This window comes from Saccostrea echinata, unplaced genomic scaffold (genome assembly GCF_033153115.1).
Source record: "Saccostrea echinata isolate AGI-Se365-2 ecotype Australia unplaced genomic scaffold, CSIRO_AGI_Sech_v1 ptg000100l, whole genome shotgun sequence".
Classification (NCBI taxonomy): Eukaryota; Metazoa; Mollusca; class Bivalvia; order Ostreida; family Ostreidae; genus Saccostrea; species Saccostrea echinata.
Window position 1 is genome coordinate 17036 of NW_026889849.1, and position 22301 is coordinate 39336.

At 32.4% G+C, this 22301-nt stretch overlaps 1 protein-coding gene across 1 annotated transcript; it reads left to right on the forward strand.

Moving 5' to 3' along the window:
- Positions 1-18871: 18871 nt before the first annotated feature.
- Positions 18872-20464, forward strand: LOC133177204 (uncharacterized). The gene is made up of 5 exons (XM_061312284.1): positions 18872-18905; positions 19011-19790; positions 19876-20017; positions 20100-20273; positions 20407-20464. The coding sequence occupies exons 1-5, from the start codon at positions 18872-18874 to the stop codon at positions 20462-20464; spliced, it is 1188 nt and encodes a 395-aa protein (XP_061168268.1).
- Positions 20465-22301: the final 1837 nt, after the last annotated feature.

A 22301-nucleotide genomic window follows, 5' to 3' on the forward strand; every position in this document is an offset into this window, starting at 1 on the left:
TCAACTTTCTGCTCTCTGAACTGACAAGTTCATGACATCATCGTAAAGAGCTCTTCAAGACCTTTCCAGCGACACCAAGAACGTTAACATCGGAGCAGTCTGTCGAAAGATATGAGCAAAAAACGAAAAGTAAGTGTTTGCAGGGGTTAAAGTCAGGATTAGTGGGGGGTAGGGTTAGGGTAAGTGGGGGTTAGGGTTAATGGGGGTTAGAGTTAGTGGAAGTTAGGGTTAGGGTTAGTGGGGGTTAGGGTTAGGGTTAGTGGGGTTAGGGTTAGTGGGGTTAGGGTTAGGGTTAGTGGGGTTAGGGTTAGTGTTAGGGTTAGGGTTAGTGGGGTTAGGGTTAGGGTTAGGGTTAGGGCTTGGGTTTGGGTTTGGGTTAGGGTTAGGGTTAGGGGTTAGGGTATGGGCACAAAACGAAGTTGCCGGAATTAGGTCATGCCGGAATTAGGTCAAAGAAAGTGAAAGTGAAAGTCATGGATAGAAGTCATCGTAAAGGAAATAGTGGAATTTTCCGAAGCTCATAACTCTCTTATTTATTATTGGATTTAGACGAGTTTGGTGTCGTTGGAAAGGTAAGAAAACGGACAATAAGTCTATGAGAGAGTTTTAAAGTGCAGGTAGCCAGAAAGGGTGAAAACGTCAGGGTTAGGGTTAGGGTTAGGGTTAGGGTTAGGGTTAGGGTTAGGGTTAGGGTTAGGGTATAGGGGGTTTTACGAAGATTGCTCCGGAGCCATCTCGTCAATGTCACTTTCTGTCACGTGATTTCAGTAGGCGTGGTTATTAAATACTTTGTGTAGCGAAACTATTAAAGTTTATTTCGTCATTTCCATCATACACTTTGGCTCAGTAGGTAGAACAGCGGACTTCAGATTAAGGGGTGCCGGGTTCGATTCCCGATGGGATCGTTCATTTTATAGCTCTTTTTATTATTTTTTTTAAGATGAAAGTCGCTGATTAATTACAGATCTTTTCGAGTCAAATATTAGTATATATTGAGATTTTATACCCTTTTGTCCAAAGCTTGCTTCGAAATCATTTGTTTGGATATATAGAGAGATTATTGAAATCACAAGGAAGGAAGTGTTACAATAAAAAAAATAATAATTTCATTTCGTATAACAAGAATAATTCACTGCCGCTCCCTAACCCCTCTTTTCTATCATGCAGTTTGGTACAACTCTTACTCTAAAGAATGTTTATTAGCATATTGATGCAGCTTTTACTCTTTGTTAGGGGTAGGCTAATGGGGCTTTTATTGTAACTCAGTTGCATCTTGTCAATGCCAAAAAAAATCACGTGATAATTGTACGTCCAGTTTTCTGATAGATATTTTACCATAGAGAGTTCTAGAACCTTTACGTCAGTTCTATTTTTATTGTCACGTGCATACTTGTAGGTTTGAGCCGCCATTTTACTAAACGAGACAGTAGGAAGATGTCAAAGAAAGTCGAAGAACCCGGTAAGTGGAATAGAGGAAAAGGAATCTTTTTTTAATGCTGGAGATTAAAATATTTTCTTAGAATGAGAACAAACTTCAATATGTGGTTGAAAATGACCGATTTAATAAGAAATAAAGTAGTTTTAACGATCATCAAAATTAGAGATATGAATAAGAGAAAATGACTTAAGTTGAAGATATAAGTAATACCGTATTGAAAGGGTCACAGTGAAGACCCTGATCCGAAGTGTAAAAATTGCGTAATGAAACATGCAAATAAATAAATATCTTCTCTTGACCCGATAATATGAGTCATGAAATATTGACTTTGTCCATGAGGGGAATTTATTGGAATAGACAATTCTCTTGAAAACTTCTTTACGTCAACTGTATTAAAGTGAAAATTAATTCACAAAATATATATATTCCGTGGTAAATTTGTTTTCTTTTAAATCTCAAGTCTACTTTGTATGTGATCTTAGTACCAAACTTAAATCTTTACATAAACCATTATATCAAATTAACCCTAACCCTAACCTTAACCTTAATCTTAACCTCAATCCTAACCTTAATATATTTACCCCTTAAATCTCACTGAAAGAACAGAATAATGTAAGCACATACTGATTACTTCATTAGATTTTCATACAATGATGATCCAAAACAAATAATTTCTTCGCTTAGAAACATGAGTAAGTAATAATTATTAGGAAGATTTCAAGTTAAACTATATTTAATTAATAGATGAATCTCGACTCTCTAAACCTGGAAAAGAGGAGATGAAAGAAAAGCAAGAAAAGAAGATAGAAGGTAGATCAAAACTTATCAACAATTAGTTATCATACTTTATGAATTCTGTTTAATTTCATTCAAAGGACAACAAGCAATGTGGTAGTTGGTAGGATGATAAAACTCCAATTAGAGTTTTTGATTTGGTTTCGGTTTAAACTTTATGCAATGAAATTAATGTAAAGAATATTGTTTGAACTATATTCATGGTGAAAATATAATTAACTGATTCTCATGCTTGATGAATGATTTCTTCAAAAGAACAAATGAAATTTTCAGATCCTGTCTCATCCACAAGTTGTATGGAGCAAGGAAAAGAAGAGGACTTGAAAGGAAAGCAAGAAAGAAAGATTGAAGGTAGACCAAAGCTTATCAACAATTAGTTATCAAACTATATGAATTCTTTTTATTTCATTCAAAAGACAACAACCAATGTTGTAGGTGGTAGGATGATAAAACTCCAAATTAGAGGTTAAGTTTTGGGTTCAGTTTAAACTAGATGCAATGAAACTAATGTAAATTAAAATTATTGAACTTTATTCATGATGAAAATATAACTGACTGTTTCCCATGCTTGATGAATGGTTTCTTCCAAAGAACAATTGAAATTTTCAGATCCTGTCTCGAGCACAAGTGGAATCGAACAAGGAAAAGAAGAGAACTTGGAATTAAAGCAAGACAGAAAGAATGAAGGTAGACCAAAAATATAAGTTTAATTTCAACAAGCAGTGTTGTAGTTGGTAGGATAATAAAACCTCAAATAAGAGAATTAGGTTTGGTTTTGGAATCAGTTTATCAGCTCACCTGAACTGAAATCTTAAGTGAGCTTTTCTGATCACATCTTGTCCGGCATCCGTCTGTCCGTCTGTCAGTCTGTATGTCCCTCTGTCTGTCCGTTAGTCTGTAAACTTTTCACATTTTCATCGTCTTCTCAAGAACTTCTGGGCCAATTTCAACAAAACTTACCACAAAGTATGTTTTAGTTAAGGGGATTCAAATTTGTTCAAATGAAGGGCTATGCCCCCTTCAAAGGGGACATAATTATGAATTAGTAAAAAACAAAGCCATGTTTGGTCATATTTATATGGAATCATCATCAGGTAGTGAATCTTCAAGTTTATAGAAATCATGACCCCCAGGGGAAGGGCGGGGCCACAATGACTGACCATTGTTTTAAAAAGAAATATATAGGACAATTCTTTAAATAACTTCCCAAGATTAAAAAAGCCATGATTGGTCATATTTATTTGGAAGCATCCTCAGTTAGTGTAGATTCAAGTTCAAATCATGACACGACACCCGGGGCTTGGCAGCGTCCACAATGACCGAGCAAAGTTTCACATTGAAATATGTAGGAAAAATGTATTAAAAACTAAAGAATAGCAAAGCCATGATTGATCATATTTATACGGAAGCATTCTCAGTTAGTGTAGATTCAAATTTGTTTCAACCACCACCCCCGGTGGTTGGGCAGGGCCACACTGGCTGACCAAAGTTTAACATAGAAATATATAATAAAATTCTTTAAATATTTTGTCGAGAATAGCAAAGATGTAATTGGTCATACATATATTTATATGGAAGCATTCTCAGGAAGTTTAGACTCAGGTTTGTGCAAATCATACCCTATCCCCTTTAAGGAATGGTTGGGACTTTTTTGGGTTTAAACTTTTCAATAATTAACTAATTTTTGCTTTTATGCTAGCCACAGTGCTGAGGTGAGCAATGTGGCCCATGGGCCTCTTGTATTAGATGCAATGATATTAATTTTAAAAAAAAAATATTGAACTATATTCATAGTGAAAATGTTATTGACTGATTTTCATGCTTGATGTATGGTTTCTAAGTGGAATGTAAAAAAGTTTTTAAGCTGTTTTTTATTTATCTTAGTATCTCCTTTAAACAGAAAAGATAAAAAGAGAATTAGGACTCTTAGGTATAATTTTTAAAATGTTTTACAGATACGCCAGTGAGACAGAATATATGTATCGAGGATGATGAAATCCCTTCAAGTCAACGATGAAAACACCGATATCGTATGGTCAACGAACCGAAGAAGTTATGAAAACAAAAACATAGCTTTATCAGGAAAAATGGGTTTCAATTAAAATGACGCTGATTGCTTGTTTTAACATGACGGTTTTTTTGACATTTTTTTAAAATAAAGTTAAATCTTGTCTTGAACATGATGCTTTGATTGAACATTAAAGAAATGTTTAATTAATTTTGTTAGAAATTTCATTTGGAATATAGAAAAAAAACTGGAGGTTGATGTTTGTTTGTAAAGACAAAAGTTCCATACTTTGAAGAAATAAATTTGAGCAATCAGTTTATTTAGTTAAGGAATGATTTGTTATTGAACTTGATCAATTTTTCAAAACCTAAATGGGGAGAAATTATGTTGAAATCTAGCAAGATGTTTCTAGATAAATACTATGAAAGCTGATGGTCTAGTTATCAGAATAGGGTGGATTTTTTCCCTCAAAGAAACTTTATTAAAAACTTCCTGAACAATGTAAAATATGTGATTGATTGATTGAATTTTTCGAAGATTGTTCACTCATATGGAGATGTCACCATTTGCTGGTAGAGAGCAGTATATTCTGTACTATACTCGACACTCAGGACTACTGAGCAGGGAGGGATCTTTTTCGTGCCAGCACCTACTGCGACACGGGACTTCGGTTTATACGGTCTCACCAGAGGAACCGGTGTACATGTCCCACAGTTGGATTCGAACTATCGAGTTCAGGATCAACACCTCACTTCACGATTTATAGAGAAGACGCTCTCAGTCAAATGCTGACTGAAGTTTTTCATATTAATTGTTAGTCCATTATTTATATACTGAATTTACGACAGATTCCCCCCCCCCCCATTATTTCCTGATCATGACAACGAGCACACGGCGGTTGTGACCGCTCGGCAGGGGATGCTCACTCCTCCATGGAATCTGATCCCACCTCTGATGTTTCGGAGGTCCGTGTTTCCTCTGCTCTTATTTTGTATATTGTTTAATGGACTTTGAGATTGAATACTGCTCGTTATCTCCATATCCTTCTCTAACATTTCACAACCCGGGCGACTTTAGATATGAGGTTGAGAATATAAAATTATTTTAACCTTTGATTGCAAGACTATGAGTAAAGATAAATCAGCCAAAGAAACAAAGGGGTTGACGTGAAGGTTGTGATAATGCTTAAGGAGAATCCCAAAGAATATCCCCAAAGCTTTTAATTTTATAGATCTCTGTTTCAATCCTTTTAAATGATGGTTTCTGCATTGAAAGGCACACATTAGCTCTTAATAATTTAATAGAATTAGTTTCCTATTTTAACAAAATGGGGAAAAAAAATTACATCAAAATTAGATGTTTCTTGTAAAATATTTGCTATAAATCAATGCATCACATGGATACCTAATAAAATATGTAGAGAAAAGTCGAATAGAAATTTTTAGAAATAGAAAAAAAAATAATTTAAATAAAACAAATAATTTTTTTTAACTTGTGTTTAAATTCTTAAAACTAGGCACAACTGGAGAAAAACATGTTTGTTAATCATATTTTATAAGAAATGGGCATGAAAGTTTTAAATTTTACAGAAACATATTTTTTTAAAGTTTGGCCAATCCTGATGAAAAATAAACCGATCCCAACCAGAATTGTACATTTATTAGATATAAATAACATTTCTCGAAGAAAACTCGTCTTATTCGGTATAATAGGAGTTTAAAAAAAATTGAACTTGACAATCAAATATATTCTTTAATAGTAAATCCATGAAAAAGGCAATAAACTAGTTTTGTAGTTATTATGTTGAAATTTTGATGAGGATCGGTGTAATTTTGATCGGGTTAAATAACAAATTTAAAAAAAAATTATTTTTTCCCCTAAATTTTTGCAATTTCAGTTCAATTTCTCTTTAAAATGTGATTGGAAAACATGTTCTCTTAAGTTATGACTAGTTTCATGGTGTTTTTAACCATAGGTTTAAAAATATTTCACAAATGATGAATTTCAATTTCATAAATAATTGGTATAAAATTAATTTAAAAAGTCTTTGCAGCATTTCTTAGCATATTTTTTTGGACATTTATATGATGCATTCATTTACAGCAAACTTTTAAGTAGAAAACATCTGATTTGGATATAAATACTTTTTTCTTTATTTTTCTTTAAAAATATACAAAAGAAAAAATCAGAGCTAATATCGGCCTTTTAATGCCTCATACCATTCTTTAAAAAGGATGCCACAAAGATCTATAAAAGAAAGAGTTGGCCTGGCATTCCACTTTAACATTTGTTCTTAATCTTAAACTAAATATTATATGTAATCCAAATTCAAACCTTAATTTGAATCTTAACCTAGAAGTAAACCTTCACTTTTACGTCAATCTTAATCTTCAAACCTCAAGCTTATCCTTAATCTATCTCTTAACCATAAACTAAACTTTAACCATAACTTAAACCTAAATCACAACCTTAATTTATCATCAATTTAACTCAAACATATTTTTACTCTTTAACCCATCCTTAACTCTAATCTGAATCTTAATCTTAACCATAACATTAAATTCAATCTTAAACCTAACCTGAATCTGAAACCTAATGGTTACCTTGATAGTAAACCTTCTTATGTTAACCCTTTTCAAAAATGAAGATTTGTTTGATTAGTTACCATATCAAGATTCCACTCTGAAACAAGAACTAAAATTTAATCTAAATCTTCAACCCCTCATTAACTTTTAAACCTTCCTTTAATATCAATCTTTAACCCTAACCTTAACCTTTATCTTCAAACCTAACCTTAACCTGGTATCTTAAACCTAACCTGGTATCTTAAACTTAACCTGGTATCTTAAACCTTACCTGGTATCTTAAACCTAACCTGGTATCTTAAACCTAACCTGGTATCTTAAACCTAACCTGGTATCTTAAACCTAACCTTAATCTTAAACCTAACCTGGTATCTTAAACTTAACCTGGTATCTTAAACCTAACCTGGTATCTTAAACCTAACCTGGTAGCTTAAGCCTAACCTGGTATCTTAAACCTTACCTGGTATCTTAAACCTTACCTGGTATCTTAAACCTAACCTGGTATCTTAAACCTAACCTGGTATCTTAAACTTAACCTGGTATCTTAAACTTAACCTGGTATCTTAAACCTAACCTGGTATCTTAAACCTAACCTGGTATCTTACACTAATCTGGTATCTTTAAGTAAGATATAAAATATTGTTTTCCGGTTTTTGTTAACAAGAAAAGGTAATACTTTGGATATTGATCATTTTACTAGATCTTATTTTTCTTAAACTTGTTGAAAACATTAGGTCTAGAAATATCAAATAATTGAAACGTACTTTTTTCATTGGGGTCATAATTCTTCGAAATGTCTAATTTTTAATTATGTTCCATGCGCAGATCTTGAGGGGGTGCGGTGGTGGGTCCGCCCCCCCCCCCTCCCTTGAGTTTTTAGAGATATTAAACTGATAAAAAAAAAAAAAAGCAAATAAAAAGTTACCTTTAGACCGCCACGACTTAAAACGGAGACTACTTTTGTGACGCAGACCCAGTTTAAGTTTGTATGAGAAGTAATAGATATTAAAGCATTAGAATTCATTACTTGTCAGCAAATATCTGTCAACCCCCCCCCCCCCCTCGTCTACCTATGATTTTCACGTTTGTGCGTGTGCGTGTGTGTTGTTGTTTTTTTTTTTTCGCTTATCAACAAATTTCTCTCAATCACTCCACCCCCCTCCAGCTATGAAATAGTAATTTCACGTTTGGTAACTTTTATTTTGCTTGCCAGGAAATTGAAGAGTTAAAATGGATTGTTTTTTACTGTGGTCCCCCCCCCCTTCTTGGAAAAAATCCTTGATCCAATCCATGGTAGAAAATTACGCTGGTATCTTAATACTCTCTTTATATTGCATTATTTTTGCACTAAGTTTGTTGTACAAATGTCCGCGAAAAAAATTGACTTCATACATAGCGTAAATTAATAAGACGCGGTTAAAACACATCCACCTTAAATAAATGGTTTGGTTTAAAATAACTTAAATTTGATCAAAATAAGAGAAAGAAAAGAAATACAATTAACCATACAATGATGATCCAAAACAAATAATTACTTAGCTTAGAAACATGAGTAAGTAATAATTATGAGGAAGATTTCAAGTTAAACTATATTTAAATAATAGATGAATCTCGAATCCTAAACCTGGAAAAGAGGAAATACGATATCCCATGTTTATTCCTTTTAAGATTTTAAGAACTGATGCTGAACAAATTGCTTTCAGGGAAATATATATTACATTTTACCCCTCTAAATAATGTAATAAGATCATTTGTAACAGTTATAGCATATTTTATTTTCATTCTTGGTTCTTTTTGTTTAATAAAGTTGGAAAGTTATCGCTGAAGGTTACAAAATAACTCTTCTGCGCGTCTAAAACAGAGAAGATTTCCAATACACGCCAGCTGCGCGGTTAGCGTCGTCATATAGAACAGTGTAAACACACAGTGTCTCGAACGCAGCAGATTACGGACGGAAAGGGAAGAAAACGCTAAAAGGTAGGCAATTTATTTTTTCGGAGAATAATTTAGAATTTATATTTTAAAATAGTTTCTTCGACGGAAAATTTCTTTGGTATGTATACTCCAAAATCACATATTTTCGTGTGTCAAATTGAATTTGTTCTTCGGGTTTTCATTCCATGGTTCAATGACAAAGAATTATTTAAGCTTCAACATTTTGGACAAAGAATTATTTAAGCTTCAACATTTTTTTCATTTCGTAGATGACATAATTTCTTTGGTCTCGACATGCAAAGAAAAAAACGATAATATAATCTTAAACCTAACCTGGTATCTTAAACCTAACCTGGTATCTTAAACTTAACCTGGTATCTTAAACCTAACCTGGTATCTTAAACCTAACCTGGTATCTTAAACTTAACCTGGTATCTTAAACTTAACCTGGTATCTTAAACCTAACCTGGTATCTTAAACCTAACCTTAATCTTAAACCTAACCTGGTATCTTAAACCTAACCTGGTATCTTAAACCTAACCTTAATCTTAAACCTAACCTGGTATCTTAAACCTAACCTTAATCTTAAACCTAACCTGGTATCTTAAACTTAACCTGGTATCTTAAACCTAACCTGGTATCTTAAACTTAACCTGGTATCTTAAACCTAACCTGGTATCTTAAACCTAACCTGGTATCTTAAACCTAACCTGGTATCTTAAACCTAACCTGGTATCTTAAACTAACCTGGTATCTTTAAGTAAGATAAAAAATATTGTTTTCCGGTTTTTGTTAAGAAGAATAGGTAATACTTTGGATATTGATCATCCGAAATTGAGATGAAAGTGCTTAGCTTTCCTCATGTGGAATCATTGGTGTATGGTTATGTTAGGGATGAATATTACATCTTGAAATCCTCATTATGAATGAGTTATGCAGAAAATATTCTCCCAAGGAAGTCAATAAAATTTAATTTCTTACGGACATTTCCCCCTTTCCAATGCACACACAGAAAACATTGATTCCACAACATCTTTTTATGAAAATGCATTTGTTTAAATTGTAGCATTTATAGGGCATATTACATGTGTTAAGAATTTTATTTTAAATGTACTCTATAGATATTTTTGCAAATAGTCGGAAGAAAAGGGAGGGATATTAGAGTCTTTATTTGATACTTATCGTAAGAAATAAATGTCACTTTTTATTTTTATAGATTCTAAGGATGGCAACAAACGAAGCATCTGTTGAAGAGTCCGAGTATGAGGATGGTAGGTCAATCTTCAAATTTTATTTTAAGGAAAACAAAAAAATTATGTGCATCTGGGATATTACATGTGTGTATTCTTTTTTATCACAAAGTATTTTCTAACTTGCAATGTAAAAGCCACTCAAATTAGCAGCATAAATATGTTTCTAATTGTGTTATAGTCTGGTCATTCTATTCTTGCAGAATTTGTAACAGCCTCTGCCTTAGACGGTATTTTACAGAGGGAAATGTCTCGGATGGGACAAATCTTAATTAAGGAGACGAGAAATATCATCCAGGAAGAGATGGAGGGTTTCAGAATGCAGATTAGAAATGCAGTGAGGGAAGTAACGGCAGAAAAGGTACAAGAGATGAAGCAAGAGGTGAAAGCGTTATCACGAGAAGAATTTGTTAACTGGCAGGAAGGGTTTTTGAAGCGGATGAAGACAGAGATTGACATATCTGAACAGAGGATTAGAGGATGTGTGAACCAGTATGTGGCGGAATGCAATGTGGCCCTGGTTCATCCATCGAATATAAACATAATTTCTGTTGTGGATAACCTCACAATGCCTGAAACTGATGTAAAGCAATCAGAAGAAAAGATGGATGAAAGTGAAGCTGGTCCATCCACGTTACAACCGTCATTTCCCACCAATGAAGCTGGTTCATCCAGACCCGAAAAAGATCTCGATCGAAGTGAAAGTGTTCCATCGGGTGAAGATGGTAAAATCGTCACATCCACTCCAAAATCAGCTCCAAGAAAAATCCCAAGATTTAATTGGGGTTCAAACCCAAGAGGTAATGATTTTATTGTAAACAAATGCAAGGACAATAATTATCGCAGAACAATCTCCATCAAGGAAGCTATCTTTGAGGAGGGAGCAAAGAAAGGATTTTGGAGTGATTCAAGAGCATGGTATTCACGGGTAATCACCAGGATTGACAATGTCTGCCGAAACCAATAAGCTTATCGGCAGACATTGTCAATACACTTAAGGGACATGGACACAGATTCAGCTGAAAAGTTATGTTTTTCCTTTATTATAATATCAAAATTTCAACCAAGGCACAGGGTGTTTCAGGAAACATGTCCCGATTTTGTGGTTTCAATAGAATGTTTAACAGTGAAAACGAAAGAATGTTTTGCAAAAATGAAAACAATTTTCCTAACATAAAAGTTGGAGTAATTTTTAATCAATTATTTTTTTAAGACAGGCATATTTAAACTTTGAACAAATAGTTTTCAATTTATCGTCATTTTTATGTTTTCTAAAAAGTCACAATATTTTCAGTAAGCATCCTCATTTTGTCTCTTAATTCCTTTATGACATTTTTGTTTTTTTGACATGTCTAATGAAAAGATGTTTTCTAAAAAGATTATTTTAATTTGACTACTTTCTTTTTCAAAATCGTATGCACTAATATTGATGATTTTAGAGATTTTCTGTTTGCATTGTTTAGTTTTTAAACCTCCATTGATCCATTTATGAAAAAAAAAACCCTCAAAAACCAATTTTTGATAATGTAATCAAAACTTCAATGGAAAAAAAAGAATTTATCTTATATCTTATATTGTTATAACACAAGATATTTCAAGAAAATGGGCTTTAAAATACACAATTATATTTTTAAAATATTTCATTACTGTGCAAAAATATAGAGAATAATAGTCGGGACATGTTAGTTGAAACACGCTGTTTTTTAACGATTAGCAAAATTTGAATATCAGTAGTAGAGATAGAAAACAAATATAGAACTCCAAACCTTTGTTTTTTAAACAAGGTCCGTTCCATGTTTTTGTTTATACAAGTTAAATATACTAATATGATCTTTCAAAGCACAATTCTCAATAAAGAAACTATTTCTAACGACGATCACACAATTTGTAGTGATTTGGTGAATCTCGTTATATTATGAGTATGATATTTTCTATATGTAAATAAAAAACAGACACGAGTATTGTTTAAATTTGGATAACTTTTAAGTTCTACATCTGTTTTGTAAATCCAAAAATGATGTTCAAAATTTTGCTGATCATTTGATTTGTGATGATTGGGAACCCTAACAAAAAATATTATAGTTAACTATAGTTTACTATAGTTAATTATAGTTATAACTTTCACACTTTGAAAACTTTGATTTGCTATAGTGATAACTTTGACACTTTGAAAAACTTTAACGAAAACTTTGACTTTTCGAAAAACTTTGACGAAAACTTTGACATTTTGAAAAACTTTGACGAAAACTTTGACATTTTGAAAAACTTTGACGAAAACTTTGACACTTTGAAAAACTTTGGTGAAAACTTTGACACTTTGAAAAACTTTGGCGAAAACTTTGACACTTAAAAAAACTTTGGCGAAAATTTTGACACTTTGAAAAAATTTTATCGAAAACTTGGATACATTGAAAAACTTTATCATAAACTTTATCACTTTGGAAAACTTTGGCTAAAACTTTGACACTTTGAAAAACTTTAGCGAAAACTTTGACACTTTGAAAAACTTTGGTGAAAACTTTGATACTTTGAAAAACTTTGGCGAAAACTTTGACAAACTTTGGCGAAAACTTTGACACTTTGAAAAACTTTAGCACAAACTTTGACACTTTGAAAAACTTTAGCAAAAACTTTGACACTTTGAAAAATTTTGGCTAAAACTTTGACACTCTGAAAAACTTTAGCGCAAACTTTGAAACTTTTAAAAACTTTAGCAAAAACTTTGACACTTTGAAAAACTTAAGCTAAAAACTTTGACACTTTTAAAAACTTTAGCAAAAACTTTGACACTTTGAAAAGCTTTGTCAAAAATTTTGACACTTTGAAAAACTTTGGCAAAAACTTGAAAACCTTTAGCGAAAACTTTAGTGAAAACTTTGACACTTTGAAAAACTTTGGCAAAAACTCTGACACTTTGACAAACTTTGGCGAAAACTTTGACACTTTGAAAAACTTAAGTGAAAACGTTGACACTTTGAAAAAACTTTGGTGAAAACTTTGACACTTTAGAAAAGTTTGACAAAAACTTTGACACTTTGATTTACTATAGTTAACTATAGTATTTGTTTTGCTAGGGAATTGAAAACATTAAAAAAATTCTTTAAAAAATAAGTTGAAATTGTGTCCATGTCCCTTTTACCTGAAGGTTCGAAAGTTCTAACACATTGTAAATAATCTCTGAGAATGAAGTTCATTTTCAGTTTTGTTCAATATTTTCACATTTTTCAAATTAACTCTATTGGAGAGAGTTTATATGATCACATATTAACATTTTTTTTGCAAGATATAAAGTAAAATATACAGTATTATTACATACATGTATATTGCTTTTTCCGACTTTTACATTATGGGTCGATATCATTGTGGTTTTTTTTCTTTTGTTTTTTAGTTTGGTTTTGTTTTTAATTGACAAAGAAAATTAGAAATATTTTGTCCAATTATTTTTATTTTGTAACATTTCAATGATAAGCAAAAATTTGTATACCAGTAATAGAGATACAAGACAGAATTATAACCTCAAACCTTTGTCAAATAAAAAAATTAAGGTTCCGTGTTTTTGTTTACATAGGTTAAATACATTAATATGATCTTTCAAAACATAATTTCTCTATAAAGAAGCTAGTTCTAAAGACGATTACACAATTTGTAGTGAATTGGTGAATCTCGACTATGTTGTGAGTATGATACTTTCTATGCGTAAAGAAAATTCAGGCACGAGTCTTGTTTAAATTTTGATGCCTTTACGTTCTACATCTGTTTTGTAAATCAACAAATGATGTTCAAATTTTTGCTGATCATTTGATTTGCTTTGATTAGGAATTGTAAACATTAAAATTTATTTAAAAAAAAAAAGTTGAAATTGTGTCCTGTCCCTTTAACCTGAAGGTTTGAAAGTGTTTGCACATTTCCAATAATCTCTGACAATGAAGATCATTTTAAGTTTTGTTTCAATATTTTAAATATTTTTCAACTTAAAATAACTGTATTTGAGCGAGTAAACATTATGACATTTTAACAACTTTTTTATTGTATGCTATAAAATGAACATATACAATGTAATATTATAAACAGGTACATTGCTTATTTCGACTTTTACAATATGAGTCGATATCATTGTTTTTTGTTTTTTTTTTTTTGAATTGACAAAGAAAATTATAAATATGTTTGTCCAAATATTTTTAATTTGCCTTTTTTTAATGATGAGCAAAAATTTGACTCTCAGTAGTAGACATACAAGACAGATTTAGAACCCCAAACCTTTGTTCATTAAACAAGGTACGTTCCATGTTATTGTTTACATAGGTTAAATATTCTAAAATGATTTTTCAAAGCAGATATTCTCAATAAAGAAGTTAATTCTAAATATGATTACACAGTTTCTATTGATTTGATGAATCTCTTAATATTATAAGTATGATATTTTCTACATGTAAACAAAAACAAGGCACAAGTCTTGCTTATATTTTGATGACTCTTACGTTCTGAATCTCCTTTACAAATCAACAAATGATTTTCAAATTTTTGCTGATCATTTGATTTGCTTGAATTAGGAGCTGTAAACATTAAAATTCATTGTTAAAAGAAATAGGTGATATTGTGTCCATTTCTCTTTAAACTGAAGTTTTGAAAAATTTATTCACACTGACAATATTCTCCCAGGACTGAATTAATGTCATTTTCCGTTTTGTTTCAATAATTTTCAAATTTTCAAATTAAAATAACTGTATTGTGGAGAATGAACATTATCACATTTTTAACAAATATTTGGTATGCTATAGAATAAACATGTACATGTTTTATTATTTATATTGCTTGTTTTGACTTTAACAATATGAGTTGATATCATTTTCTTTTAAAGTGACAAAGAAAATTAATAGTATTTTGTGTTCAATATTTTTTTCCTTTATTTTCTCTTTGTCACGAATAAAATAAAAGCAATCAAGGTATGTTTTTGAATTTGTGCTTAAAAGAGAAGAAGCTTCTGTCCACAACATTTCTTTCATCGCACAGTTTCAAGTAGAAGTTGTATGCAGCGTTAAGAGACTTTGGTTTTGTTAGTTTAACAATATGTAAGATTTCAAGTTCCAACCCTTGCCAGCGGCCTCGAAATCCAGCTGTACAGTGTTTTCTTGGTACCTTTTGAATATTCTCTCTCTGAATTTCATTAACTGGTAAATCATCAGTGTTAGGGTTCATATCTTCGAATCTTTCGACCTCTCCTGAACTGTCTTCATTCTCAGAGTCATCATTAAGTTTTTCAGATCTCTCATACATTACTTCAGGCTTAGATATTAAATACGGAAGATTATCATGCAACTTCATCACTGTAAGATGAGGGAAAATTTGCAGTCTAAATTTGGAAAGAATTTCATGATTCTGAAGGGTATGTGTCAAATTTGGGAGTTTCTTGTGGATCTTCAAATGATGTTTTTGGAAATTTTCGTAGGAAACATACCAGTTATTTTGCATCAAACCTATGCATGACACATATGTACAAATTTCTGTCAACAACTGAATGTTGATACGTTCTTCCATCAAATTGCAAAGAACCTCCGAAATCCATGGAAAGGAAAAATTATTGTCTTTTGCAATGTCTCGGAATTTTGAAGAATGAACTAATCCTTCTGATTCTAGAGAATGGATAACAAGATTGGTGACTTCTATGCTTTTTTCAGTAGAAATTTGGCCAGATTGTTCATATAGAATTTTCAAATACCCATTTCCTCTCCAAGCTATTTTAGGATTTCTATTCCCGTCATAAAATGATAGATCAGGGAAGTATGTAATATCTAAACTTTGAAATCCCTTTATCAAAATATCTGTAGTATTTCTACCCTCTTCTTCTATTAATTCTAAGACCCGCTTAAATACATATGGGTGCTTATATTGTAGTTTGTTGCAAAGTTTGTTGCATAAGTCCAACAAGGAGATGGATCCAGAAAATCTCCCCCCTCCTGGGAAAGTTTTACCTCTCATGTTTGCTAAAAGAGAGTGACCACAATTTGCTATTCTGTAAGGATCAGCCATAATGTCTTGAATTAAGATTAAGACAGCTCTCTTGCCAATTACTACATCGCCACTTTTCAAAACGTCAGAAAAATTGAATATACGTCGAATTCTGTTTTCTTCTATTTTGGATAGTTTTATAAACTTCAGCGGAGGGGTACTTCTATTGTTTAGTGCACTTACTTCACTATTTTCAAGACATAGGAATCCATTTTCCCAAGTAAGTGATCTGTCAGGAGAGGATCCCCCCGGTCCAAGATTTGACGCAAAAATATTGTCAAGTACTGAATTTGGTTTTCCTCTCCAGAATTTTTCATTGGCAACTTCGTATTGATATGCTTTCCAAACATCAAAAAAACCACCTTTGTTTTTTTTTCTCTTCGAACAAAGTGAATAATGTCTGATGAATATGCTTTGGTATACTGCATATAAAAGCAGAAAAAGTCAGTTGAGGATCTGGTGATGATGTTTTGTTCGAAAATGGCACCAACAGTGGGTACTTTGCAATTAGATTTTGTAGCACAGAACAATCGATAAAGTCTTTTGCGATAATTGTTTTTGAACTGTTCTGTTGCAAGGCAACAATTTCAACCCTAGCGTTGACCTTGACCAGTTTAAGGCAGTTTTCTTCACATATATCTAAGTACTCTTTGCTTTTTTTTTCTAAACTTTTTATTATTTCCTTATGAAGAATACCTGTAGAAACTATGCATCCAAACGTTGGATGAATATACGATGCACTCAAATGTGGAGTGTCGGCATAGAATTGAACAAAATTTAAGACATGAGGAGTTTTACAAATTTGTCGTAGTTCTTGAGTAATGTCAAGTATTCTTCCGTCTAAGTTTGTCTGGAAGTTTGCACAGGAACTCAAAGTGAGTGCTGTAGTAAATGTTCCACGCTCACCGACAATATCTTGTAGTCCGAATCTTGACCATAATAAATGTTGATCAAAGAACTTGGATGAAATGGTTATCGCAGCATGAATAGAAATAGTAGCTTTGTTCACATCAAATGCTTTCACGATGATTTCATCCGAAGTATCATGTTGACCTAATTGAAAAGCTAATACTGTTACCTCAAATTCCTCTTTATGCAGCGTTATTTGAAGTGCTTCATCTAAAAGACGTAACACAAGAATCCTGTCGTCTGGTAACACTCTCCATTTCCGGATATTTTTAATTGAATTTTTCTTAAATGTACCTCTAGATATATCCGCTGGCGACAAGGATTGAATACACTTCGAAAAATTATTTCGGAACGTATCGTAAAAATCGTATTGATATTTTTGAAGAAGTGATTCATTCACATGTGTAAAATGTGTCCGTTGAGGTTTTGGTAATAGAGCGAGATGAAATTCAAAACCATCACCTTCAAACATTTTTGTACTCACACTCCATCTTAAACATTCAAGCCCCCTTCTCGAAAAACTGGCTAGGGGCAAATGCTTCCTGACAATGTTATAGACTTTAATAAGACTAAATTTCTCTCTTGGTAGAATTCCTAAATACGTGAATGAAGCTGAAATATCTGAAAATCGTTCTAAAGTTGCCACTATACCGTCCACATCAAAATCGAAGTCATACCACAAGGTTTGAGTGACACGTGGAATCGTACAGTCTCTTATTCTAATTGGTTCAGTTCTGGTAAGTATGTTAGCTGGATTCAAGCCAAACCTGATGACTTCTTCGGTATTTTCCTTACCTGTCGTGATATATGCTGATTCGACCTCGTTGTCTGTCATTTCAATGTCTTCCAACTTCAAGTTTTACATAACGATTAATTGGAATGTACACGTAATAAACTGGATAAGGTTTGTTTGGGTAAGGGTTTAAGGTTAGGGTTAAGGTTACAGATAAGCGTCTTCATCAGCGTTGGAGGAATGGTTAGCAGGTTAGGTTAACGGCAGGGCTAGAGAAGTCAATTATTTTGATAAAGGTGAGGTGTTAGACTATTGTGATATCAATAATAACCTCTTGGTAAAAAAATTCAAATTATTGTAGCCGCATAAGATGTGTTTATTTAAGGTAAAGACATAGGTGAGCGTACCTTAACTGCAAGTTTAAGCGTAACTGTAACTTTAATCTTATTCTTAATTTAAGCCTTTATTTTAACCTTAACCTTAAGACAAACTTGACCTTAACTTGATCTATAAATTCAATATGAACGTTTAACTTAAATGGAAATGTAATAAAAATTTTAATATTTCCCTTAACCTTAACTTTAGTCTTAAACTTAACCTTTATACAAACCTTAAACTTCATCTTAATCATACGCAAAACCTAAAATTCAAAACATTAACCTAATCTTAACCTTAACCTGAATCTGAATCTTAACCTTAACCTTAACCTTAATCTTGAACTTAACCTTAACATTAACTCTAATCATAAGATTATACCGAAGTTTGAGTCTGTATAGCTAAATATATCGTTAAATAATGTCTTTCAGGTTGAGTTTGAATGTTTACTTGGCTGTTGGTTTTTAAGTAGAGCACAAAAGGGTTTAGTATGTATTCAAATCAGGTGAGTTCTGGAAAATATGTTTATGTCAATGAATTATGTAAATATCCGCTAGGTATCTTTTTGTATTATACTTGTCACATTTACCGTCATAATTAATTATTGTTTAAATTTTGGATTTACACTAAATAGGGTGTGTGTGTGTGTGAGGGAGAGGGTGTGTGTGTGTGTGTGTGTGTTTTTGGTTGTGTTTTTAATAAATGTATATTGTTTGTCGCTAGAGATCGAAAAGAAGGTGAATATGTAGAATCGAAGTTGTTGTAGGGTCAATATAAACCAGTGCATTTTCAATGTTAGAAATAAATTACATGGTTTAAAATGTGTTTCAGTTGAAAATGGAATGTGACACAAACGCAGAAAAAGAGAACGGTAACTATATTTACACATTAAATTAAGCTAAAAACAAATCATTTTTAAAGGAAAAAGTATTTTAATTTTCAAGGTGCATAATTCAATTAATTATATTTTCAATAGAATATGTTACAATATCTGAGCTGGACAATATTATTACCAAAGAGATAACCTCATTGAAGAGTCTGGTGATGGAAAACACGAAAGTGATGATTATGGAAGAAATGAAAGTATTGAAAGAGGACGTCTTCAGGGAAATTAGCAATGAGTTTTTTATCCAGGACAAAATAAAAGAAGAAATCAAGATGACCGTTTCACTGAAAGTCAAATCGTTTGAATATGAAATGACACAGAAAATGGTTCTCTTCACAGATCATTTACTAGGGCACCGTTGGGACCAATTATGGAAAACTCCTAAAGATGAATCTCTGGGCTCTACATTTCTGAAAGAAATTCTAGACAGGCATATTTCTCAGTGTAAGGTCGTTTTAATTCGTCCTTCAAACACTGCAAGAGCTCATTCAACTCAAAGTCATGTTTTATCTGTAAATGAGACATATACTAGACTTATCCCTAGAGAAATTGAATCAATTCCGAAGTCAAGCACATCATCTTTCATTGATGAAGAAAACGCTGTATCCCCTAACTCAATGGATATAATTTCAGAGCCCTTGGAGATGCCAACTAATCAAATGCAACCTAGTTATGATATTGTCGACAGTAATTTCAAGGTCTCCAATCAGGTCGAACTGACTACAGAGAAGAAAAACTCTGCACATATTTCACGGCCATTTAAGACCTTGAGAAGCTATCCAAGAAGACACTTAGCTAAAAAAGAGACTGATGTCCTTAATTTAATTGATGATTCTAACTTCATGGTGAAATATATTAATGATGAGATAGGTACAAAATTGAAAATACTTGTAAATTGTGTACACTGAGTATAGATAATAGAATCAATGATACATTTTGAATGTTGATATTACAGGAAATGGTGTATTTGCAAGGAAGAAGTTCTCTAAAGGTGAACCTTTGCTGGAATACAAAGGCAAATTGAGGGAAGGTCCATTCCTTGAAGACGAGGATGATACCTATTTCTTTGAATTTAATTTCAATGGCAAATTGAAGATGTGAGTAGTTTTTAATCATTTTCACAGCAGAATGTATCCTTCATCTTTCATTTAAATTTAAAAGAAACTAATTTACTTCTAGAATAGACGCATCTGTAGACGATGGAAGCCTTGGCAGATTAATTAATGACGAGCATTGCCATCCTAATATTTTTCCAAAACTCGTTGAAAAAGGCGAAAAACAACACATCATATTCAAAGCAAAGAAGGATATAGAGGTAGAGGACGAAATTCGATTTAATTATGGTGGAGAATCGTATTCATGGCGCCACAAGGTATTTTTGTGTCAAAATTCTGTTTATTATGCAATGTAAAACACCTATAAAATGCATACTTACGATGGTTTATACATGAATTAATTAATTTGATTTTATTGTTTTGATTCCTAGGTTTCAACCTGGACACCCTCATGGTTTCGGAATGGAAGCTCCTGAACAGATTGACTGAAAATTGTTTTTCTAATAACAAATAGAATATTTTGATATATAAAATGTTAAAATGTTCTTCAAAAATCCATGTATTAAAATGAATTTTAAATTTAAGATATTTGAAAATATATAAAATTTTAAAATGTACTTCAAAAACTCATGTATTAAAATGAATTTTGAAATTAAGATATTTGCTTATTTTCAATTCTAAATCAAGGCTTATTCCATAAATAAAATGGAAACTGTTCAATTAATTCAAAATATCAACATAACATTTATCAAAACTTTACCTTAATCTTAACCGTAACCCTAATCTTAGCAAAAAACTTTACCTTCCCTTTTTTTAAACCTTAATTTAAATTTTAATCTTAACTTTAAACTAACCCTTAATCTAGCCTATGAACTAAACCTTATGGCAATATACGGCCGAATTATCTGCCCCTAAAATTTGTTTAAATCATTTGTCCATACTTTCCGATCCAACATTTTTTGTCTTTTACAGACACGATAGTCTATGCATTGGTCTTACAAATTCAACTACTAGATCATTCTCACAAAGGAAGATTTTTTAGATTAGTTACCATATCAAGATTCCTTTCTGAAACAAGAACTAAAATTTAATCTTAATCTTCAACCCTTCATTAACTTTAAAAACTTCCTTTAATATTAATCCTTAACCCTTACCTTAACCTTTATCTTCAAACCTAACCTTAACCTTAATCTTAAACCTAACCTGGTTTTTTAAACATAACCTGGTTTTTTAAACATAACCTGGTATCTTAAACTTTACATGGTATCTTAAATCTAACCTGGTATCTTAAACCTAACCTGGTATCTTAAACCTAACCTGGTATCTTAAACCTAACCTGGAATCTTAAACCTAACCAGGTAAATTAAACCTAACCTGGTAACTTAAACTTAACCTGGTAGCTTAAACCTAACCTGGTATCTTAAACCTAACCTGGTTAGGGTTAGGGTTAGGGTTAGGGTTAGGGTTAGGGTTAGGGTTAGGGGTTAGGGTTAGGGTTAGGGTTAGGGTTAGGGGCATAGGTTTCAGTCTATTTGGTAACCTGACAGCATCCTGTCAGGTGGGGTTGCGGCATTTGGTAACATTCCAAATCGGTATTTGGTAACTCGTAGGTAAATGGTAACTTTGGAGCGAGGTATTTGGTAACTTGGAGCGGTATTTTGTAACGCGGCATTTGGTAACTAGGGAATTGGTAACTGGGTATTTGGTAACTTTCTGCGGCATTTGGTAACTTGTGCGGTATTTGGTAACAAATCTCTTTCTGAAGGGTTTAGGAAATTATGCATAATATTATGTAAGTATTTTGAGCGTTCTAACCAAGGTATTGGACGATTATTTGGTTTAGCGCTCTGTTTAATGTGTTTTCTGAAGCAAGACTTCTCTCCGGTATTTGGTAACACCCTCTGGTATTTGGTAACCCCGAAAAAAAACTAAGTCCAACAAAAAAAACATTTTTTGGGGTCGTGTTTTCTATACTATTTGGGTCATTTCCTATCCAGAAAATTGGGTCAAATTTTGGTGATATTGTATTTACACGCGGGAAATGGTAACTTGGAGTTACCTCTCTTTGACCGCTGAAATTTATCAAAAATCCAAAAATCGAGTTTTTGTCTCCGACCGGAGACCCACAAGTTACCAATTAACGCCGGAGTTTAAAATTACCGCTGGGGACTACAAATGGTAGTTTATGGATCTTTTAGAGCCCTAGCATATATTCAAGCCATTTACAATGCTTTTGAGATTGGCGAGACTATTTTATGAATATTTATTATCCTTCTGTGCCACAAAGACTGTTGGGAGGGTCTTTTCATCTTGTGTAACACTCTGT